The sequence below is a fragment of the Chelon labrosus genome, assembly GCF_963514085.1.
Source record: "Chelon labrosus genome assembly, chromosome: 16".
Taxonomy (NCBI): domain Eukaryota; kingdom Metazoa; phylum Chordata; class Actinopteri; order Mugiliformes; family Mugilidae; genus Chelon; species Chelon labrosus.
Genome location: NC_140349.1, coordinates 7,670,060 through 7,695,456, shown reverse-complemented (window position 1 = coordinate 7,695,456; position 25,397 = coordinate 7,670,060). Strand labels below are relative to the sequence as shown.

The window sequence follows — 25,397 nt, the reverse complement described above, 5'->3', positions numbered from 1 at the left end:
CACCGAAAATTTTGGCCGGAAACCGAAAATGCACTTTTGGGTCATTTTCGGCCGAAAAATTGTTGCAGTTGTTGCCTGCATCATCACAACATCCTGTTTCGGCAATAAATTTTCGGCCGAAAATGGCCCGAAAGCGTATTTTTCGGATTTTGGCCGAAAATTTCTGACTTGTATCGCCGAAACAACATGTGCAAGCAACAACTGCAGCAATTTTCGGCCAAACAATTTGGCATTTTCGACCAAAACTTTTCGTCCCATGAGTACAGGGAGTCCTATAAGTCTGGAGCAATAGAAAAAAAAAAAAAACAATAAAATTACAAAATAATCCCTAAATTTATTACACAATGTGTCCAAAAAATATTGGAAACCCTCAAGGGGGACTTATGGGACACCCATAACCGAATATTTTCCATCATTGACCGTTTTTTTTTTGAATGTGACGGAAAAATCTGAAGGCCATCCGTCATTTTGACAGATTGCAATTCCCACCCCTGACCACTTGGTGGCGAGTGACCATATTAATTGGCTCTTGTCTCTCATCGCAGTTTGCGTTCCAAACATAACGGAACTTTTGTCGGTGCACAATTTCCTGGTACACCGATTACCCATGACCATATATATATATTATATGTATATATGTCTATCTCTTTGCAGCTAACGGCTACCAAAATGGAATTTGCATACCACTGAAGCGCTTCAACCCTATACGGTACCGTCTAACAGCTGTTTACACTAGCAGTCCTGTTCCGAGTACAGACAAGACGTGACGGCAGCCGAAACTATTTTTTCTCTTTTGTTACCATACTGAAAGTACTTAAAGTTAATGAAACTTTCCTGAAAATTAAATGCTATTGAATATATCTTTATTATCATTTTAAAAAAATAAGTGACGAGTAATAATAGATTATGACGGGATTTTTATGACACTGTCAGTCAAAATGACCGACAATGAAAAAGTCTAGCGCAACCTCTGGTGTGTGTGTGTGTGTATATATATATATATATGAATGTACGTTATATGTGTTTGCAATTTGTGCATGATGTGTTCATTTGTCATCATTTGTCAAACACCTCACTGATAGTGATCAAGAGGTGACAGCACATGTCAGTGTGGACTGACATGCATTTGACGAGCTGCACTCATTCAAACACACACGCACACACACACACACACACACAGTCTCCTGAGAGCCTGACCACGCCGACCTGCTGCGTCCCATCCTCTATTGATTTGCTCTTTTTTTTTTTTTTATTTCCCCTCCCACTTTGTTTGTTTTGTTTGGTCCCCGTTATCAGGGCTGTTTATGAGGCTTCCTCTTGGTCAAAGACACACACAGGAACGGAAGTGGAAAAAAAGAGACAGCGCGACAGAGAGAGACAGAAAAAGAGAGATAAAGAGCGAAAGAAGAGATGAGAGATAAGAGGTTTGCCACCGGGGGTTATTGCCTTTCTCACGCTGCGTATCGACGTACCCTATCGGGGTGGGGGGTGGGCTGCGGTGTCAAATGCACACACACACACACGAATCTTTCCTAACTTTCGCGGTTGTATGTTGGTTGCAGTTCAAATTGCCGAACTGATCAAACAGAAACAAAGTCATATGGAGCACACCGACACAGCAGCTGGCAGCTGAAGTATCCTGTGTCTGTGCACTAATTGGCGTCTTCCTCCTGTGAGTTCTAGAGAGGGTCTCAGGCAAACAGACGCACGTACGAACACACACCCCAGCTAGAGGACGCGGGGGCATGGGAGAAGCCCAGACAAGCGGGGAGAAAAGTGGAGAGGAAGCAAAGGTATCGATCAAAGGGAAGGAGAGGCATAAGTGAAGGAGAGGGAGACGGAGAGAATCAGGCGTTAAGAGGAATGGGGAAGCAGAAGAAGACAAGTCAAGGGGAATATGGAGAGGAACGAGGCGTAATCCCCACACGCAGAGTTTGATGGTTGGGCCCAGCGGTCGAGGACGCTGGCGGGAGGTCCCGAGGATGGATCGATCCAATCCCTCAGACAGGGGCGGAAAACTTTTCGTCTTTGAGAAAGAGCGGCTGAAGGGTGAAGAAGAGTGGTGAAGGCAGAGAGGAAGACGGACGGTGCCAGGGCGGGCAAGCGAAGGGGAGGCCGAATCAGCTGAAAGGTGAATGGAGGCGGCGGCGAGCTCGGCTAGTAGGAGCAATAGGAATTATCTCTGTAACGCTGTTTGACCATGCAGAAGGACTGGGCGATGCTCGGAGGAGACCATGTGGAGTGTGTCAGCCAGAGTGCCAGTCAGACTTTGTTTACAAGGCCGAAGCGTGCAGGACAGTCGCCTCTTGAGGTGGAAATGAAACTGACCGACTCAATCGGTCTTGCACAGAATAAAGAAATTAATAAAAAGGAGCCGGAGAAAGAATAAGCAGCAACACGTCTACTTATTTGTGGTGAAAATAAGGCTCTTCCTAAAAACTTTTTCTCGTTCAGTCGTGACCCCGTTATAACAGAGTTCATTTTAGAAATATCACAAAGCCCCCGAAGCCTTTGGTATTTCTCGCTTTAATTACAGGCTCACGGATTCGTCACTAAACGTAAATGGTCTCTGTCTTCCGTTTATACAGCGCTTTTCTACCTATAGGTACTCACATCTACCTGTTTTCGCTTACACCGGCGCACACACATTTATACGCCGGTGCCAAGCACTGGGAGGAACTGGGGATTCAGAGTCCTGCTCAAGGACACTGCGGCATGTGGCGTGTTCTAGGGATCAAAACGATAACCTTCCGGTTTGTGAACAGCCTGCTACCTGCTGAGGCACGGGCTGAATTATTAAACTTAGAATAACTTACTACTACTAATGGCCTGCCAGTATGAGAAACCGACAGGGTGTCCCATAAGTCCCCCTTGAGGGTTTCCAATATTTTTTGGACACATTATGTAATAAATTTAGGGATTATTTTGTAATTTTATTGTTTTTTTCCTATGGCTCCAGACTTATAGGACTCCCTGTACTCATGGGACGTTGTTTTCTCCACCACAGTTAAAGAAGATGTGTTTAAAGCATAAGACAATATAAGCACATTTTCAAATTTCACATTAGCTATTAGAAGTTATTGCTTGCACTTAAACACAGATACGCTCCATAACCATAAAATGAATTTAATACAAAACTACAAAACTAAAGTGATTTTGGTTTTTCCTTTTTTGAAATGTGACAAATTCTTCTTCTATGTGCATCACATTCTAATTCAGAAACCTAAAAAGGAAGGGGCTGATGTCCAAGAACGGCACCCGTCACTTCACGTCGCCACACAAACTAACCCCACCGTTAAAAAAGCGACCAAGCCGCGGCGCGAATACGAAAGCACGTTTTCTCCCGGCGGACTTCTTGATCCCCGTAACCCCCGCGATCTTTCATTTGCGCACCTTTTTGCTTTATGTCCACAACCTTTTCAAAGCCCGATAACATTTTCCCACATCCTATCCGTCTCCCATCACTCATTTTTACCACCGGCAACCCTTCATCCCTCCACCCCCTTCCCTCCCCCCCCCCCCCTCCCGGTGTAAATCACATCAGGGAGTGGGGCAGAGCAGAAAAATCCCTTCTTTCTGAGGGACGAGATTAGGAGTGAGCACAGACGACTGGATTTAAATAAAGATCGCCCTCCCTGCAGTGCTCATCCCTAAACTGGGAGCTGGGAAGGACTCGCTGCGGACATTTTGTGTGTGGAAACGTGCATGGGGCAGTGAGAGGGAGAATCTAGTGCAAAATTGCCTCCACGTGAATAAGTGCGTCTTTCTCCGTTTGTGTGGGTCATGGTGATAACTGCTTTTTTTATTTCTTTGCAAGCAATCTGCATGATACATCTCGAGCGGCATGCAAAATGAGATTGTTTTTCTTTTTTTAAGCTGGTGGAGTTCCAAGAACAGTGACACACGCAGACACAATCGCACAAATGCATGCCTGATAACATGCAAATACTGACACCCGAAGGTCAGCGGCAGCTCCCTCTCCTGCTGAACTGCAACGGACCGCGCTGGAAGGCAGAGATTTCACCGTTTGTTCTCTGAGCCGGCCTCATCGGAAGCGTCCGGCGGTCAGCTTTAAGGGCCGCTGCTTGGTATAGGAGCGGGATACTCTTTTTGGATGTGCACAAACGCGCACATGCAAACGTGGAAAGGAAACACAAAGAACGACACAAACGTCCCCCCAGAGACTCGAACTAACAAACAAAACATTCAAACTTTGTACTCAGGGAGAGAACAAAAGAAAGACCTAAGCTAAAGTCAGAGCACTTTGCATGCATTATTAATAGTGTACACTGGGTTTCACTGAATTACGAGCCAGGACTCAAAATGAAGCCCCGGCAGACTGAATGCAAACCCTACAAGAATTATGTTTTCATGAGCACACTTCCAAAGGCGACACTAATACCTCCTCAGCATGGATGTCGTTGCATTAGATTATTCACAGTTTATCCTCAATTTATGTAGAATCCTCTTGCTGTGTAATCAGAGAGGCAGTTTTTTAGCATTAATTTACAGCACTACTGCATGCCTTCCTCAGTGCCACTCCATTCATTGTGCTCTGTTTACGTCGCCTTAATGAGCACGAGAGGTAATCTCTCATCCCACTGTGATCTTAGGCAGCATTTCTATTTATTCTACAACAATGCAGTTGGCACGTTCGCGCGTTGTACAAACGAGTAACCCACCCTAAATCCATCACTCTCTGAATTGCGAGCTCCTGCGCTGGCGCTCTCGGAAAATCCTATATCTATTTCTTTTTCATGTCCCCGGGCAAAAGCCGACCGCGTCCCGGCCCTTTCAGCGGGAGGGCAACGGCCTGACACTGTTTTTTTCGCCGGACCAAGCGATGCAACTTAAACTTTGATGAGGCGTTTTTTTCGTTTAGGGCCTTGTTCTGCCTTGGAGCCGAGATGAACCCAAAATGTTAAGGTCCCGGCCTCAATCAAAACGAGGCAGGTAGGAGAAGAATGGAGGATCACCGGGGCAAAAATTCTGTTAGGGATGGGGGTAGAGCGGAGGAGGACGGGTGAAGAAGAAAGAACAGAGGATGAAATTATAGCTTAAGTGGAAGGAGTGAGCAGGGAGGAATGAAACATCACCTGACAAGAGGTTTAAAGAAGAAGGGGAGACGGAGAGAGTGAGAGAAACACAAAATAAATGCACTGGTGAACCAGACAGAAAACAAGAGTGAGTTCTAGCAGTTTTCTCGGCATAACAGGGGAAGAGAGAAAGGGTTTACGCACCGCGGAACGGGGAGAGGGTGTAAAGAATGTGAAGAAGCGCAGAGAGGGAGATGAGGGGGGAAAAAAATAAATAAATAAAAAAACAGACGAAGGGGACAGATAGGAGGAGAAGTGTTGTTCTGCTCGCCGGCCAGGTCCTCCTCTGGCCCATGATTCATTGCAAATGAAATGTCACCCTGGCAGGCAGTAATGCAGGCCGGCCCACTCCCCTGCAGCCTAATTGAATTTTACAGCCATATAAACAACAGTCAGCCAGCAGAGAGAGAGAGAGCGGGAGAGAGAGAGAGAGACGGGTATAAGTTATTGATGCCGGTGTTTATAGGTAGAGGCTTCTGATGTGCCATCAGAGAGTGTGTAAGGGCCTCCAGGGAACCATAGCACAAAGCACACAGATGGAGGGGACGGCAAAGCAGGCCTGCCACTAACATGACTCCCCCAGGAAAGCAGGCGGAAACACACACATAACAATGACACTAAAGCTATCTGCGCTCTGAGGCACATACCTGCTAAATACTCCGGGATGCTTTTAGCAGGATGACCACTACAAATATGGATTTGGTTGCAGAAGCGCACAAGCAATAGATGACCATACGTTACTGTGACTGTGAACTAATTACCTAGAGAACCTTTTATTCGGCACACAGTAGGTCTACTCAACATGCAAAAAAAGTCATATCCATAATTAAAAAAAAGGCAACTGGACTTGTAGAAACCGAGGAGCTTCTTCAGTTCTAGGGGACTGGTGGGAATTTGAGGTTTAAATAGGAACATCTGTAGGTGTAACCCATCAGAAATTTGCTAACGGCTAGATACTTACCTGTCGTTGAGGAGGGGACTGTTTGTCCCTGCCCTATGAATGCTGCTCTAACAACCAATTCTCAGTCAGAAGCTCCAGTCTCAAGGTGTGAATGGGGTGGAAACTTCTTAGGGACAGAAGTTAAGGCTGTATTGAAAATGCAAGTTTCTGAGTTTGCCTCCCACCAGTCCCTTAGAACTGAAGAAGCTTCTCGGATGAGTGGAGAAACGTCTTCTCAAAACAACTCTACGAGTCCAGTTGCCTTTTTTTCCCAAACGCTTCTTGGATATACCATGATCTGGATGACTGAGAACCTTCACAGACATGCGAAAAGTAAGATTTTCAGCATAAAAAGCACATGCTGAATACTCCCCCCTGACAGTAAAACACCCTCAGGTCTGTTCTCCCCTGTTGGTTAAGTAAGACGTGCTGGCTGGCAGAGCTTTTCCTGCTGATGACAGCCACTGAAGACGCTACTGAAACAATCAGCAGTGCCCTCTTAGGCAGCCCTGGGGGGGCCAGGTCAATCTGTTCTGTCCTGTCCTAACAGAGGACATCACCTCCATGACAGCCAGCCAAAGCTGGCAGGGAGAGAAAAAAATATATAAGTCATCTGCTGCACCAGTACAAATGGATTCCTGCAGGAGCGTACAATAAAATTAACACATTGGATGGAGAGGGTTTCTTTAAATACGACAATCAAATATGTATAAGAGTAAACATGAAGCATGTTTCAAAATGATTATTATTATTATTTTATTATTAAGGGGTTTACCGCTTCATTACGCTGAAATCAACCCTGCCATTAATTATAAAAATTGCCACTCTCCAAGGGTAAACAGGATAATCACTTACAATGCAAAAAAAACTGTAAAAGCTAAAAGGGTACAATTAGTTCAGCAAGCCTCGCAAAGGCGATTCTATGGCGGGAATTAACAAGAGGGGACAGATATCCAACAGAAAAAAAAATAAATTCGACAAAACTGGCGACGCCACTCCTTTCATTTATGACGGCGACACAGTTGATCCCACTGGGAAATCTACTTCTGGGTCAATTTCATCCCCGTGGAGACAGAAGTCCAGCGGATAAAAAGGAGGAAGTGGGAGCTCTTAGTTCACTTATTGCCACTCGCAGCCCTTTCACGGGCTTCGCTGACCAGTGCAGCCGCCACCTATAGAGCGGAGGCCTTTTGAAGGAAGCTGCAGCTCTAAAGCTAGCATGCTATGCAGGAGATCATAAGGAAGCACTGAAAGTTAGAGCGGGATTCCAGCTGGAGTCCCGTACATCACTCTTTGGCTTGTAAACGCTGATACTACTGGCCAACGACTAGGCGCTAATGCATATTATCATCTATCCTGTAGGCAACTCATGGTGCACCAAGTGTTAAGTTGAAGTTTTAGTTACAAAACTCTGATTTAGAGCAATTTATAAATGGGCAAAAGAGACAATGTTTGGAAGCCATTTTTTGGGGCAAATCCCAGTAAGGGCAACTGATACAGTGGTGGGACATAGGACGTTCCCCAAATGGTTACCACGGGAAGACAATTTGGTTCCTCAGAGCAATGACAAGAAGAGCTAGCACCGTTTTATGTTCTACTTGTGTCATTGTTTAGCACTGGGAAGGAGATTACCTAGGCAACAAGAGCCTTGAACCTCCACTTGTGACCGGCTGTCAGCTTTAACATGTAGAGGTGGCTTAAAGCTCTTGTTTTTTCTCAACTCCATCTCATTTCTTGTCTCCTAAACTACGAATATCTGTTGTTTGCGTGTTCACTTTGAGCACCAACTCAACCGTTTGCTTCATTTCAGCCCCCAAATCTGCTGCACGTCAGAAACTGCCGCGCGACTAAAAATCCCGTCTGCTCCCATGTCCTGCAAACAGCTAGTAAATGTAACCGTCAGCCTCCCTGTTTATCCATATTCCTATTTACCAGTTATTCTGTTTGTTTTTTTGCCGTCTGTCCCCCCCAGTGCCCATCTGTCTTCCTATCTAATGGCTCACTGTCTGTCCCGTCTACCTCTGTCTGGCTTGCAAGTGCTGCCTCATAAACCGGGATGAAATTTATCCTTGTGCCAAATGAGAGTAACGACACGGGGTAGATGAGGCTGGTTAGATGAGACAACGCCGGGGAAGGACAAATAAAAAATAAAAAAAACGCCGACACGCGTGTGGGTGTGTGTGCGAGTACTGTATGTGCATGCGTTAGGACGGCGCTGTCCTGTTCACTGGCGGGACGATAAATATCCATCACGTGAACACATAACAAGCTGACTCCTGACGTTGTCTCAGGTTTAATGGATGTGGTTTACGTCTGAAATGGTAACAAATGTATACCCGTGTGCGACAAGATGAAGATGGGCGACCATTTTCGTATTTAAAAAAAACAAAAAAAAACGTATGTGTGTGTTTGTGGGATGTGTTCATGCTCAGCAGGTCTCCAACCCTCCCTGCTGACTATGACCTTCCCTCCAAGCAGGCGGCCCCGTTTCTCTCAGTCCACACCTCCTAACTCTCTCTTTCAGTCTCTAAATCCCTCCATTCTGCTGCCGCCGCCGCCTCCTCTCCTCCAGCCATCCATCCTATGCTCGTTCCCTCCACCCTTGCCTCTGTCATCCCTTGATCCACCCGTCCCGCTCTCCGTCAGACTGGATGAGGCTTGCAGTCCTTGATCCAGAGCACGGAACGGGGCTTCATAAATACACCATCCATCACCGCCGGCAGGGCCAGTTAAAACCCCATGACACACAAAGCACTGACTTGTTGTGCAAGCTCGTGTCTTGCGGCTTCCCGGCGCCAAAAACGACAATACACACAATATACACGTGTACAACTGGGGCCAAAATACACAATACCAAATATCAGTCAACCATGAATGAGTTTCCATTTGTGATGACAAAGAGCACCAGGTGTCTGCAGACAAACGCAGCACTGCACGGAAAAGAGTCACACAGTCACCCAAACCCACACTTAAGCGTGAGTATCCGTGTCTTGTGTCTAACCATGCATGTTGGGCACGCGCCCGTCAAGCGACGCGGGCGCGCGTATCGGTTGCATGTGCATTCGCGAACCGCCTGGCGAAGCCGCGTATGGGCACGCATGCGTGAACTCATGTTGTTCCCGTGTCTGATTTTTCAATCTGTGCAAACGCGGCGACGGTTCACTGCACCGCGCAGTCTCTCACTCTTCCGCACGCCGCCCTTTCAGTGTGTCCCTGTGTGATGGATGATAGGACGGGGAAATAACTAATTCAACAGTAGATTTACATTGTTCTGGTTGGTGAACACACACAAACACGAGGGGATGCAAGTGAGAATGGGGGGGGGGGGGGGGGGGGGGGGGGGGAGTCAGCCGATTGCTGCCTACAAGTGAAGACTACCAGTGGTTATAGTAGAGATGAACTACTGTCAATAAACATTGACCATCTTGTGACAATGCAGTGATCTACAGGCCAGGTACCCCCACCCCAAAGTAATGACACTCCTTGACGGCAGCAGCCATCCCCAGCAGGATGCAGCCTGACACAGTCACATACGCAAAATGGTTTAGGAACGACTAAAAAAAAACATGAAGAACACCTGAAGAACACCACCATGACCTGGCCTCCAAATTCACTAGATCCCAAACTGATCAAGTATCTGTGGGATGATCCACAGAGGCCCCTCCCCTCAAAGGCCCCCCCACTAACAACATCCTGTTGCCAGACACCACAGGACACCCTCAGAAGGCCCATGTCCATTCTCTGATGAGTCACAACTGTTTTGGAGGCACAAGGGAGACCTACACAATATTAGGAAGGTGGTCATAATGTTATGCCTGATTGAAACACAATCCGAGAAGCAATTGTCAAGCAGTCAGTGTAGCTAGCCATTTAGTTACCACGACTCTTGCCGTATTTCTAAGGAACATTTGCTCCTAAAAGGTGCTCTTGAGTGACCTTTGCCACACACCCTTTGGGGGCCTCTTGTTTCACACGGGATGCTGACCCCAAAAACACAACAAAATGCAGATCTACACAGGTAAATCAAAGCTGAAAGAAGAAATCTAATTTGTTGCCAAGGCTGGTTGCTGGAAGACTGCACTGCACGGATTTGAACGGGATCTTGACGACTAAGAGAGGAGTGAGAGCGAGCGCTGGAGTATGAGCAAACGGCAAAAGATGAAGACAGAAAACACGAGGGAGAGCGAGGGAGGAGACTTTTGTTTCTTTTTTTTTTTTTCATCCTTTAGAGACACTTCTGAAAAGATCCTCTATTCAGATCCTGTGGCCAGTTTTGTTTTCTTTGTTGCTCGGCGGTGTTAGGACATCACAGGAAATTAAACTTCATCAAGGCGACACACAGAACCACCGAGTCTCTCAAGCTGTCGTCTCTCAGTTTCTGTGTGTGTGCAGGCAGTTCTGCTTTCCAATTTTTGAGAGAACCACTTTTGGGATCCAGTACGGACTAAAGGTCCTCTAAAGAGCACCAATATGGAGTCAAGAATAGTGTTTATGGTGACTATGGTAAATGCTATTTTAATGTAGGCTAAAAAATAGCATTATTATACATAGGATGAAGCAGTAGTTCCCAACCTTGTGGACTTGTGTCCAAAGTTAATCTGCACGTGATTATCACTCTCCAGTTTGTTTGTTTTTAAGTAACTTCATAAAACCACACAATATTTCTCCTTCTGGGTTTTCAGTATCCCCTCGCCACCCACCAACCTCCCTCTCTATCCCCCCTCTCTCCGCAACCCCACCTACCTCACGCCCCCAATCTCTCAGTGTGCCAGTGCAGCAGAGGCTCTGCAGGAGACCTCTATACCACAGCACAGTGGAAATGTCACCCATAACACTCGCCTCAGGATGCCAATCAATTCACACTCCTCCCCACTGCGAGCATTTCTGTGTGTGTGTGTCAGAGGAAAGAAAAAAAGTACAGAGGGACACGTCCATGCGGATAAAGAGTATGAAACAATTATTGACAGCACGACAAAATCCCTCACATCTCCGGCAGAATATAAAATCAGATTTAGCCACCAGTACATGTCAGATATTCTAGTTTTGCGTTTTTTCTTTTTGCTCAGTGATGTGTGAGCGCGAGTGCTAATGAGTCCGTCCATCCAAGAGGATTACGGGTTGTCTAGTCAATACGAGGACTACAGGTGTTTGTGGAACGATTCATGATTACACATGAAAACAATAAGTGTGTGTGTGCGGTTGTGACGAGTGGTGAACAGGCCTTGGTTAGGCGTGAAGACAGAAACAGATGGAGTGGGTTATGGACAAATAACACACATGAGCCTGTGAGAGAGTGGGAGTGAGCTCACGTCTGAGCACGCATATGTAGTGTTGTTTGTTTCTGCATGTGCTCGGGAGCCATGCGTGTGCTGTACCGAGGATATGCTAATGTCCAAGAAATCCTGGTGTACATTTACTTGCATATGTGTGGGCGTGCGCATTTGTATGTGCGTACATGTCGGGTGAGGCGGGGCGCTTGGAGCACAGAGGCGCAGGTGTCCCTGAAAATGCCATCAATTTAATTTGGTATGTGGGCCGCGTGTGCGAACGCGCATCGGTGTGTACGGGGCGTGTGTGACGGGGAGGGTGATGACAAATGACAACAAAATGAGGAAGGCAGGGGGATGGAAAGCCAAGCTGGCAAAGGCTGGCGTGCCAGGCGCACTGTGGCGCCAGAGGGGCGGGCACTCTGTCCTCACGGCGGGCCCCTCAGCCGAGCTGTGAATACAGAGACAACAGCCGGCGCGCACACACTCTCACACACACACACACACACAGGGTAGTAGCGTCAAACAGCGAGGGATGGCATCACAGCTCGTCACATGCAAACAGACAATGTAAACGTTGATGTCTGCACAGAGAAATCATTCCAGGATCTAGCGATTATAGACGACTGTTCATAAAGATATTGAAGCGAATAAGATAATTTAAAGGACTAATAGGTGGTTTAGACTTCTGCATCAATTTGATGCCGTAGCTACAGCGGCAGCGCTGGCGTGCACCTTCCCAGAAACTACGCTGTGGCAACACAGACCGCAAGAGCTGCGACTGGTCCGCTTTAGTATTTCCGCTTGCTTCTCCATCTCTGCAATTTTCGAATTGATTGTTTTGGATCAGTACAGATGGAACGCATCGAGGAGAGGTTAACTGAGGAGGTCCGGAGATACAAACATTGGTATGACTCGTCTTGGGGCGAAATTTCGGCGAAAATTTCAGTCGCCATCGTCGAAAGTGAAGCAGGAAGTAGGAACAAAAATTAACCCGACTGGTCAATAAGACAGCGTTTTTACAGAGGACGCCAGACTGATGAGAGCACAAGTATAAATGGCTCGCACCGGCGTTGGCTACGTGCGTCGGTTACGGCACCTGTGTCCCCCAGTTTTAGCTTTAGCTTTAAAAATGTTTCGCCACTACCCAGAGGCTTAAAGGAACCGTATGTAGGTTTGTGGCCAAAACTGGTACTGCAATCACTTTCAAAACACTGTAGAACGGTGTATCCCCTCAGCCTCCCCCCTGACTCCAGGTTGCCAGCTAAGCTGCAGGATCCAGCAGGAACGTATGCTGCTACAAGGAGCTTCCGATGGCAAGTGACGAGTCCTACACAGTAATTTTTTTTTATCTGTTAATAAAGTTTATGCTTCATGAGAGATGTTTTGCGAAGTAATTATGTATCGCAAAAATTTACTAATGGCGATTAGCCAAATATTTCGTAAAGATGTACTGTAATACCACATTTCAGTCGGAACATAGATTGTTTTCATACCCTGCTAGTGGTGCGATATAAAGCTTTTTATGAACGCATTTAGCACGGGCGACCATGGAAAATCCACTGTCTATATGTACGGAAGCACGGGGCTTTTAGCCTATACCAACAAACATGGTATAATATAGCATCCAAAAGTCGAGGGTCAATTCCATGCCATTCCGGACTTCGTCACGACGTATTTCGGATTCATAACGAGGTCTTTTAGGTTTAGTAACGTTATACATGTTTTATCCGACACGTTCGTAGCTGCAGCTGTGGTAACTAGAGCAGAGCTGGCAACCCGGATGACGAAACTCAACTGACTTCGTGATTAGTAGATAGCTGGAGGGTGGCGCCTCAGGCCAAAACACAACATGACAACATCAACATCAGTTGAGGGCTGCAACTTTCACTTTTAAATGACAATATCCTGGCCGGACCACTGTTGTCAGTGATATAAGTATTTGAAATGAACATGATTTCTTCATGTCTAGTGACATATCAGGGCCATTTTATGATTAATTGAAATACATTTCTTACATACGGTTCCTTCAAATGGAAAGTTCCCAAGCTGATGTCACATGACAGTACTTGAAGTGCATGTGTGTCATGCAGGGTCTCTCAAGGGTGGACACATAGGAACAGAATATCCACTACTATTGTGACTACAGTAGACCATGGGATGTTAAAGAAACCCAACAAGTTGTGGTGACGACAGGCTAAAAGCACCGTTGGGGACACAAAGCGGGCGGGCAACTGGCTGAACGAATCTCCACAGCTCCATTCTGGCATCCGAGGCACCTTTCACAACATCGCATTGTCGTTAATTCGCCGATTTTCACGTGCCACGTAACCTGACGCCTTGTGACTTTGACATGTCGCCGATCCGAAAAGATTTAACGCCTGAGCGAACCGGCGGAGCCACCTGAACGTCTTCTCTGCAAACCCAGTTACCTCTGACTTAACACGCCTCGATACATTCAAAGATATTAATTTTCCATTTCGCTCGTGCGACTGCGGCGACACGCGCGCCGCTAAAAATAATGACGCCGTTAATGGCATTCCTGTTAAGCCTTACTTTCTAATAAGCGCATGTGCGTGCAGCGGTGCGCCCGCCGCCTTTGAGCGATTTTGACAGAATAAGGAGGTTTCGCCGGGGGTTAAGTGGGGGCAGGCGGATCTATACACTGATCCCACATCAATTTTGAACAGATGGAAAGTTATTAGTGGAGGCTGAATGGCGATGGAAAGAGGAGATTGCGGGACAGGAGGGGCAATTGCCGCCTTCTCATCTACAACGTAGTAATATTTTTTTCATATTTTCAATATCATTTTCAGAAGAGGAGGAGGGGGATGCACAGCCATGTAGCATGCATGGATGGATCTGTGCATTTTTATTGTATAATCCTAAATTTGTATTTTTTTTTTTTCCCCCTGGAGCTGGAGAAAAAGAAGTCTCCCTTCACGTGCTCCAACACACAGAATCACTTGTCTTGTGCACTAGCATCTCTCTGCTGTCACTTTGGGACAAAAGGAAATAGGCAGTCCGACATAATCAGACTTAAATTTATCTTCAAGCTAAGACACAGCTTGTCCTCATCAAGCCTTTTATCCGGCAGAGCGGTTCACCCTGGATTCACAATGCACACACACACACACACACACAGACACTCAAGTGTCCCTAAACTCTCTATTAGCTCCGTAATAGGGACCAAATTATTACATTTAGGCTTTTTCTGTGTTTATATTTTTCTTTATTATCATTGTACTGTGAATGATATATCCTCTACGGTTGGTATTATTCAGGAGAAAGTGTATGTTTTAGCTTCCCAAGCGCAAGAATTAATTCAGCTTATTTGCAGATACAAGAACCAGATTTCCTTCATACAGCAATTTATAAAAACATGCAGGAGCCGGGCGTAAAATAACATGCTTCTCACAACATAAGTCAAATAAATTGTTCCCAGGGAAGAGGGAAAAAAACCCCGCTGCACTTATCGGCTGCACCGTTAATCTTCTCTCATTGTTGCGTTTGGATTTATATTCTATTGCCTCCCCTCTATATCATTTGTATTTGCAGCTGGAATAAAATGCAATTTCTCCCCGGGGGATATTTAAATTCCTCGCTCCGGTTCGTATTTTAGGTGTTTACCATATCATCACCTGGAATGCAACTACAGCGAGTAATGTTACACGCAACTTCTAGAAGTCTAGGAGGAAGCAGCGGCCTAACAACGCCTGTCTTGATGATGTCTTTTTATTCCTTGCTAACATCACAGCTGTCGCTTACTTGTATCCGAGGGTTTCTATTACGGGGGTATTTCCGTGCTTTACCGAAGGTTGGATTCAGCTCAGTGACCACGGGTGAGCCAGAGAGAAATGAGGCTGTCACGTCGGGCGAGTTAGCAACCTGATTAAGCTGGATGCCAACCTTTTCTAACTTTGATGCATTCGTGTCGGCCGCGTTTAATTCATGAGGCTGGCGCGGGAGACTGAAAGTTGCGAGAGCGAGAGAGAGAGAGAGCGAGACACGACCAAAGTTCTCACCTTGTTCCGTTTTTAGCCTCTAACCCTCTAAACCCCCGCCCCATCCTTACTTCCTTTCCTTCTTACTTCTTCTCCAATTGTCCCATCTCATTGAAGTTTACATTATCTCTCTCCTTTTTCAGTTCTCACAGTCATCTCTCTGCACCGCCATTGTGTGTTTGTCTGAAATCATCCGCAGCTTTTACAACTCATATTTTATGCATTCAGCTCTTATGCAGAACGAATAACAAACAGCGCAACCAGGAGAATTCTGTGACAGCTCTTTCTTTCTTTTTCCTTTTTTTTTTTTTTGCAGCGCTGCGTATTCCCCTTCCCATTTTTCTTCCTCCTCAACATTCCCCACAACATTTTCATCTCCTTCCATACCCACAGCGCCCTCCGTTTTCCCCCTTCCCTTCCCTTCCTCCCTTCCTCCCTTCCCTTCCTCGTCCTCCCTAGGTGAAAGAAGGCAGGGGAAGGATGAATAGTGAGTGCCTGGCCTTCCTCCAGCTCACATTTTCAATATCCGAGGGACATTTTAATGGCCCTTCTGCGAGCGAGCGCGCGCGCAGAGAGGCTCGTGCCGGCTACGTGGGAATGTTTCTACATATTTTCCGCATTCTGCGCGCTTGTTGTACGGCCGGTCAGCGAAATAAATACATCAAGAGAACACATTTGTCTCTCTCCCGGGAGAATGTGAATTATTTAAAGTGAAAGCAGGGGAGAGGGATGACTAACGGCAGCAGGTGACGTGGCTGGAAAGGAGGAATATGGAGAAGGATGGCGGGGAGGGGACCAGATGGGCAAGGGTGGCACCTCGCCAGGGAGGGATAAAGAAGGGGTAATACGGAAAAAGTGGGATAAAATAGGAGTCAATTGCTGGAGAAGGGAACCGGTAAGGTGGTGTAGAGGTTTTTATCTGTAAGCACAAATCACCGAAAGGAAGGGAAGGGTCTAGTGGATAAAAGTCCAAGAAGAAAATACGATGAGACTTCTGTCGGCGGCAAAGAGAGTTAGGGAGGGCCGATGAGGACATGACAAGAAGCGACAACAGACAGAGGGGAAGACGAGAGCAACAGAGGGAGCGACTTCAGAAACATATGATTGGGTGCCGGAGCCAAATTTTAAGCATACACACATGCACGCGCGCGCACACACACACACTCCATCTCTCTTTCTCTCTCGCCCTCACACAAGCACATCAGATAAGTCTCCAAGCTTCTCCAGCAGATTTCAGCCTGTTAACCTGCCTCACCCCGTCTCACCCTGCCACATGGTCCCAGCAGGGGGGGCGAGGAGGGAGAGTCGGAGGGACAAAAGCAGCATGTTAGGAGGGGAATACTGAAAAGAAGGGAGATATAAACACGGAAAAGCTAATGGGGGGGGGGGGGGAATAAGGAGGTAGAAGATGTGTTAGGGAAAATCATGGAGCGCTGGCGAGATCGGTGGGATAGAAATTAAGTACACACTTATTTGGCAGCACGGGGAGTACATTAGGGGTAAATGGGTGAGGGAAATGGAGGCGCAAGAGGAGGAGAGGGGAGGAGAGGGAAGGCGTGCAGTAAATTACAGAGGGAAGGAGAGCAACGGGAAGGAATAGCAGGGCGGTGAGTGCGCCGGAGCCGGATTGTGGAGCAGCAAACAACAGAGATAATAAAAGAATCCGCTGAAGGCATGCGCCACACTCCGTAATTATATGGAATGAGCAGCCTTTCCTTAATTAGAACAGGATGGAGCTCATGAGTGAGACAGAAACACACACAAATACACATGAAATGCAGCATTTGCGAGGTGAAATATTACATAATTAATTCCCCCCCACCCCCCCGGGTCTGTTCCTGCTGGTGGCATTTCATAATGAGATAGAGGAACATGTGTGTGCTCATCACTGTGAGCACATGCAATGTATGCACGCAGGGTATCCTACCGTCTAAGAGGTAAGGATGAGGACTGTTCTACACAGTATCACTCCTAACCATTCATTTTGTTTGTTTGTTTGTTTTTTTAAATCAGACCATACATAAGGAAGCCGACTGGGATCATACACCGATCAGGCATAACATTATGACCACCTTCCTAATATCGTGTAGGTCTCCCTTGTGCCTCCAAAACAGTTGGGACTCATCAGAGAATGGACATGGGCCTTCTGGGGGTGTCCTGTGGTGTCTGGCAACAGATTGTTGTCAGTGGGGGGCCTTTGAGGGGAGGGGCCTCTGTGGATCATCCCACAGATACTTGATCAGTTTGGGATATAGTGAATTTGGAGGCCAGGTTTTTGTGTGTGTGTCTGTGTCAGGCTGCATCCTGCTGGGGATGGCTGCTGCCATCAAGGAGTGTCATTGCTATGGGGTGGGCGTGCCTGGTCTGGTCTGGTCCGACTGGGTGCTACATGTCTAAGTAACATCCACATAAATGGCAGGTCCAAAAGTTTCCCAGCAGAACACTGAACTGTCGCAAGATAGTCAGTGTTATTTACTGGTCATAATGTTGTGCCAGATAGGGGTATGCCAATTTTCCTTTAAATTTCTATTGCTCTTTGGAATCACAGCTATATTTTAGATCTTACATTTTGGTCAAGTAACCTCCAACAATTCAGGTTAGACACCAATATATATTTTCTCCTTCCATTCATTTTTTCCATAGTTAATTAGCAGTGACAAGACTGGGTGAAGAGGCAACACAATTTGAACACCACGTGCAAATTTTAAATTTGAAACATAAACCTAATTTTTAATTTTTTTAACAATGATACCTGTACGTATCACTCGAAGTAATCCAGCGTTGCTTGGGTGTGGTAAAAACCCTCTTCTCCACTGCGCAACACCATCTGCTTACAGCATTATCAGTAGCCACTCACTGGCTATTCAATAATATTGACTCGTACTGAGACACTTAGTGCATTTGCGCTCACTCAGTTAAACAATTACACCCAGGAGTAAATAAGACATTGTTACAGAACCTGCACAAAGTGTCTACAAACACACAGAGGAGTGAGTTACTCTAACACTATGGTTATGTTGCGCTGTGATTGCATGCTTTGCACTGATTATAGTATATTAAACAGCACCACTCATGCATATCCTATGTGCGTAAATGTGACTGCACACACGTACAAAACTGAACATCCTACTTGCACGCACACTTCAATAATCTCTCTACCCATTTCTATCTGGCACATACAGAAAGTCTTTCTCCCCCCAGTGTGTGTGTGTGTGTGTGCTGTACATCTGCAGATGCCACGGCGCACAAGTGACTATGTGTGCCCTTACTATATATGTGTGCGTGAGCAGTCCCAGCGCAATTCCTCAGTTTAGTGGAGCATTACGCCTGATCAATAGCTCTGGTGCAGTGGGAGATGTCGAGGCTTTAGCTGCATATTCATACTGGAGTGAGGAATGAGGCGCCACACTCTCTGTCAACTAGCAGACCACACTTGCTAAACTGCAGCCAGGGAAGGTTGAGCATCAAAAGGAACAGTGCGACATCTCTCTCTTTCGCTCTCCCCGGGCTTCCCGTCTTAGTCCGTGCCATCGCTGGGCTTCGCCGTCCTTGTCTACTTGCTCTTTTGGCAGCGCGCCCGGCCTGTCCTATTCTCCCTTTACTCCCTCTTTTCCTTTAAAATGTTAATTTTTTTCTTTTTTTTCGTAAGTCTCCTGTCACTGCTCCCTCTCTTTATCTCCGCTCCGTTGTCTGACTCGGTTCTTAGCACATTGTTAATCTCTTCTGAGTTCCTCTCTCCGTTTGTGTATTCGTCAAATTTATTTGTCCTTGGCTCAGCTATCATTGTCGGGGGGAAGAAAAAAAAAAGCATCGCTGGCAATTACAAAAAGCAGGTCAAGCAGCACGTACTTAGTTTGCGCGCAGACCGACTGCCAATATCATTGAACAGTTCTTATCTCCAACTGTCAAACACTTGGTGCGGGAGCAGAACTTCTGCAACACAGCCAAAGTTCTGCATGACTTATAATCAACATAGCTGCTTCTACCAACTTTGACACTAATTTGTTGGTTTTTTTCAGATTTTTGTTCATCATAACAGCTGAGTGTGCTCTTCAGAAGACAACAAGAGGTGCAGCATGTTGACAGTTGGAAAGTTTTCTTTTCTGCCTCAATGGTGCGAACACAAGCTTGCTGGCAGTTTCTTTTCAGGTATCTTTACTTCTTATTTACTTAAGGAGTGCACACCCAGGGACAGACTAGCAGAAATGTGGCAACGAGAGAAAAGAAAATAAGAAAATTCAGAGAGTTGGAGTGATGGCGGTCTAAAAAACCCTTTGGCGACGTGAAGTTTATCAAATCCCAGTCAAACATCTACGACGCAGCGTGATGACTCCGGTTCTTACCACCTTTCAACACAATGAACGTGAGCTAGGATCATCGGGTGAATCTAGAGGGAGTGGTGTCGTCGCTGGCGGTATTTTCATTTCAAATGTGGTGACGGCAAGGATAGCTAGCTCCGTCCAACAACTGGCAATGTTTTAACGTTCTGCTTGTACAACTCATCTAGAGAGGAGGTCACCAAGGCAACCAGATCTCTCTATACTAAGCTTCAGACAGATATACCTTGACAGGTCTACCTCGTGCCTCCAAAACAGTTTGAACTCATCATAGAATGGACATGGGCCTTCTGAGGGTGTCCTGTGGTGTCTGGCAACAGGATGTTGATAGTGGGGGCCTTTAGGACGAGGAGAGGGGCCTCTGTGGATTGTCCCACAGATACTTGATCAGTTTGGGATCTAGTGAATTTGGAGGCCAGGTCAAAACATTGTGCTGCTGCCATCAAGGAGTGTCATTGCTATGAGGTGGGGGTGCCTGGTCTGGTCTAGGTGGGTGCTACATGTCTAAGTAACATCCACACAATGTCATAATGTTGATGTATGCGCAGAGAGTAGGCAGAGGGACTAGATCTGTGGTCCAAGTAGTATTGACCAATCACATTTGAGTGGGCTATCCTTGCACACAGGTAAGTGATCTTTAAGGAAGGCTAGCTAACATATGTCGTTTGTCAATAAAATCCCTTAAACAACTCAAGTTGTAAGTAATGCTGGGAAGAATTCCTGGCTCCAGGAAGAGGCAGATATCTGTTATCCGAATATCGCTAGCTACACCAAAAGCCCGACATAGGTCATTGCCCCCATAGCTGACAGGTCTCCAGATTGCCTCTATAAAAGCTGGTCTTCTAAGTCACTCTCTCTTTCTTTGCCTGTCTTTCCTTTCCTTTTCTTCTGAAATGTAATTACAGTATTGACAGGAAGCTCAAAGGGAACAATAGTTCCTTGTTTCCGTAAAGTACTTCAGTATTTAGATTTAGTGGCCCAACACGCCAGCGTCAGATCACTGCGACGCGATCCGCAGTCCTGCTAAATCACCGTCCCATTACAGAGCGCGCAGCGACTCCGGCGCCCACGCCGCATTGCACAATAATACAAGATGGGGTGTGAAAGCTAGCAGCGACAGTCAGGCCCTGTCGGACCGCTGCTGCTGCATGAGCAACCGTGACAAAGGATTCTAATACCGTCCATCTCGGTTCACGTCAGAGCGCGACACCTCGCAACCACCCGCCGGCTCCGTAATGACAATGCCGCGTGTAGGTGTGTTTGTGTGAGGCCAAGACGTTCAGGCAAGAAGAAGAATGTGTTGTTAAACGCAATGGGACGCGGCCATCTGAAGAAATTAGTCACTGGATTCACACACACACACACACACACCACGCCTCGCACATCGATACGTGTCGACAGCTTTTGGACATGTACATGAAACAAGGCAACGTCACTGATAAATCAAGGCCCTGGACATCGATAGCGTTGTCAGGGGAGAACAAAGGAGAGAAAGGATTTTTTTTGTACTTCTATTGTGTGTCTGTTAAAAGCATGACCACGCTGCCTTGTTCTCATTGTCTGGACGCTAGTTAACACTGGTTTACTTCTCGTTTCCCCTCTCTTTTCTCTCTCGCGTGCCGTTATTCCTACGGTTCCTCCTCCTTTTCGCGTCACGCCTCGCTCGTAAAAGTGGAATTTCTATTTTACACATGAAAGTCTGTTTATGTGTCTCTAAGAGTCCCGCTGCATATGTGAAAAAGCAGTGGGAAAACAACTCCTGAAGCATTACCTCCAGCATCACACACAAACCTCCGACAGTTTGAAGCTGAATTACAGTGTGGATGCTACGTTTAATACGCAAAAAAAATAAATAAAATGTCAGTCTGATGGGATAATTACAACCAATTTCATGTAGTTTCCAGTTCAAATCATCATTTTGAAAAAAGCGCCGTTATTTGTCCTCCTCTTTCAACACGGGGGAATTCATTTCTGGTAAATCGAAGTTGGATTGTGTTGTGAAAAAAATAAAAAAAAAAGTATTCACAACTGTAAACATTTCAGGAAAATCCAATTTTCGGGGCTCATAAATGAATTTGAATTGCACCCACTTACTGCTGCTGCATACTTAGTCATGCCAGAAATGAGTCACTGTTTTATATTGTTCCAAAAATGTCTGCGGGATATCATCAGTACTAACTGTCATCCTACTTATTCCTTGTTCTTTCTTTTCTTCCTCCTCACACAATCCCTTTCTTGTCGCCTTTGTTCCCTCTTTGCATTCTGTCCTTGTCAATCTATTCATGCATCCCACTGTCTGTTTATCAGTTCCCTACCTTCGCAGCTGCTGTGTCCCTCCTCGTAGCCGGCGCTGCAGCTGCACTTCCCAATGGGCACCAGCCACTCGCCTTCAGCGCTGCAGTGCATCCTGGGAGGGCTGTCTGTGTCAATTTCGGAGTTGTTGACGCAGGTGCCGCGCACCTCCACCAGCGTGGCGAACGCCGCCTCGGCCACCGTGTCGGGGAACACCGCCAGGTTCTGGACGGTCGCCAGGCAGCGCTTGTAGTAAACCCGCACGGCCACCAGAGCCACGCAGGCGCCGACGTCCTGGAACGCCAGGTGGAAGCCCCGGCGGTTGAGGTGGCCGATCTCGCGCACCTCCGTGTTCAGCTTCATCTTCCTCTCGCCGAGGTCGCCCTGCGTGAAGCTCTCGTCGGCGGCGATGGTGTCTATCTTGGTGTAGCGGTCCTCCCGGGTCACGCCGCCGAGGTCGCGGTCCGACTCGACGTACAGGAGGTTGAAGGTCTCCTTGCAGGTGCCCGCCACGCCGGGTATGCTGTTGCAGTCGCGCAGCGTGAACTGGAGCTCCACGAAAATGCGCTGCCCGCCTCGCCGCGCCACCCAGCCGGTCTGCAGCCAGTTGTTCTGCTGCGTGGGCTCCATCACGTTACACACCTGGTACGTCCGGATGGGCTTGTACTTCTCATCTACGCCGCTTATCTCCTCCCACTGCAAAGATGAAGATGGAGAGTAGGTAGGGAAAGAAGGGTGAAAGGAGAAAGGACATAAAAAGAAAGTGCAAAGGTATAATGAAAAGATAGTTCAGTTTAACAATCTAATGACATAATCTGATGAGTGTGTGTGAAAAGTCACTGGCTCTCAAGATTTTAAAATTACAGCTTAAGAAATGACCGAATCCTGAGTCATCAAATCAGCATGTAGTGGTTCAGAGACTGCGGGTCAGACCCTTAGTCACTTCTTCAGTCACCGCTTCATCTCAACCACCGTTGGCACTTAAAGCAGTGGCATTTGAGAACAGCGTTGCTAAATATTGCTTCCCACACACTGCAGGTTCACGCACAAGAAACGGCTCAGGAAAAAAAAGGCACAGCGGGATTACAATCAGGTCATTGATGCTGGGCCTATTGTACGGGGATCAGCACTGAAAATGTTCCATTTTATTTTTCAATATTGATTGTTAAATATAGCTACTGACTGAGATCTCTATTCTAATGAGGCGAGAACTGAGAGTTTTATGAATTGATCTTAACCTGCTGACGTATTAAATGTGTTTTTGTCTCGATGCGGCCTCGATAGATCGGATTAATTGAAAGCTGTGGGTCCGTATGGTGTCAAAGGTTGTTGAAAGGGAAATGGAGGCTTTAAAGGAACCATTTCCTTCCATTCAGATAGAAGGAAGGCATCAATCAATCAATCCTCTCTGACTTATGTTTCCAGATTTTCCTGTAATAAAAACCATATAAATGTGGTTTTGAGTGCAACAAATGTCATAAAGATGTGTATTTTAACAGTTAATGAACCAATTATTGGTCCATTAGCATATTAAGACTTGTAAAATTAAGTCAGACCATCTCAAATACTCCTCCTTATACTTTCCAGAGTGCAGAGTTTGTTTTTTCTGAAATACTTCCAGGAGAACAAAATGACAAAATGCATAACCATGTCCCGTTCTGAATAATCTTGACAGAACTGAAGGTGAACCGAGCGACAAATATGAACGGCTCTCCCCTTCTCATACATACGCAAACACGCACAAATGTAAGCAGCCAGCGAAAATGGATTATCTGTGATGGTAATGTGATAAACTCCACTACTGTCAAGGTGACTACATAAAAACGGCGTCGTGTTCTCTCTCGGTTCTACTGGGGCATGTAGGTGAGTCGCGCGATCCATTAATCTTAGCTCCGCATGTGGTCCAGCAACCTCCTCAAGCTGACAATGATTCAAGAAACTCTACGCTATACACGACACTTATGTGTACGCGGTGATGTATATGTTAGAACATGCACAATTCCCAGCACGTGCTATTTATATAATAGACATCTCAGGTGTGTGTGTGCGTGTGGAAAGGCCAGCTTCCAGGTGGGAAGCGGGTGACAAACTGCTAAGGCAGTGTGGGATTCTCTAAAAAGGGCTCCTGCATTTGTCTTGCAGTCATAACTTAGCGCAAAGGTTTTTACAAGCCAAATCGATCGACGCAGAAGGGGACCATTTATCTGTGGCAGCATATCTGCGTGGCTGGTTTGGACGCGGGCAGTATCCTAGCCAGGATTAGCACCATTGATTAATGATAATGATGAGCTTTGGAGTCGGAGAAAGGTGAACACGAGGTGTGAAAAAGCTAAGCAACCAGCTGCGGCGTTGTGGAGCAGGACAACAAGGACAGTTTCAGACACACAAAGGCAACCGTGATGAAAAATTCAAGCGAGCACACTTACTCCATTGGGGGGATAAGACGTCCAGCCCAGCTCTGCCTGAGTCTCCTTAGAATTCAGCAGCACAACTGCAGGAAAAAGAAAAAACAGGCAAAGGTTAGAGGTCCGCTTAAGAGGGATGCTATCCTGTTGATTTTATCTCGTCAGCATAAATAAGTCGGTCTACAGTGCGCCTGAACTGCATGATAAATAAACCAAATAAAGAGCGCCTAATAAATGAAGAGAGGTATCAAATATAGAAGCCCACTACTGTAAGAACAACATGACACGATGATAAAGGGAAGCCATTATCGCCGAGGAAGGCTTGTCAAAATCTGGTGGGGGCGAACGCATCCTTTGATGATAAGTGCATTAATAGTATCTGTCGAGGACTTAAGCTGCACAAAGGGCTTCCCATCAGCGCTAAAAACACACATGAGGACACAAACAAAGCATGACCGCGGAGCTTTCAACAAAAAGCCCAGACACAAAAGAGAGAGACGCTAAGTTTTCAGAGCTTTCAAAGCAGCGGCAGGGGGAACGAACTGCCTTAAAGTCGGGCATCTGTGCGATTTCTTTTTTCAGCACCACGGACAGAGGAAGGGACACGCAAGAGTCGAGGCTAGTTTCAGGACCACGGACAGAGAAAGATGTTCCAGTCTGGTTTCAGCACCACGGACAAAGAAAGAGAAAGAGAAAGAGAAAGGAAGGTTTGAGTCTGGTTTCAGCACCACGGACAGAGAAAGAGAGGTTCCAATCTGGCTTTAGCACGTTGGACAGAGAAAACAAGGTTCCAGTCCGGTTTCAGCACCACGGACAGAGTAAGAGGCTCGAGTCTGGTTTCAGCACCACGGACAGAGAAAGCGAGGTTCCAGTCTGGTTTCAGCACCACGGACAGCTACAGAAGAAATAACAGTAGTGTGCAGTGAAAGCTCAGTGGATTTAAATCAGATGCTTAAATATAAAATACACAGATAGGTAAGGTTACAGTCCCAGTAGCAGAATACAACCACATAATATATATATAACCACCTCCATGTATTTTATTTAATCTTTCTT

The 25,397-nt window shown here is 46.4% G+C and overlaps 1 protein-coding gene across 1 annotated transcript in view; it reads right to left on the bottom strand.

The window, feature by feature from the left end:
• The window catches only part of epha10 (EPH receptor A10), a gene marked incomplete at its 3' end in the record, with an annotated part of 143,487 nt that overhangs the window by 82,230 nt on the left and 35,860 nt on the right, over positions 1 to 25,397 (bottom strand). Inside the window, exons 2-3 of the mRNA XM_084563435.1 lie at positions 24,363 to 24,427; positions 21,960 to 22,632 (exon numbers count right to left, since the gene is read on the bottom strand). Coding sequence (XP_084419561.1) covers positions 21,960 to 22,632; positions 24,363 to 24,427 — 738 coding nt within the window. The remainder of the gene's footprint in view (positions 1 to 21,959; positions 22,633 to 24,362; positions 24,428 to 25,397) is intronic.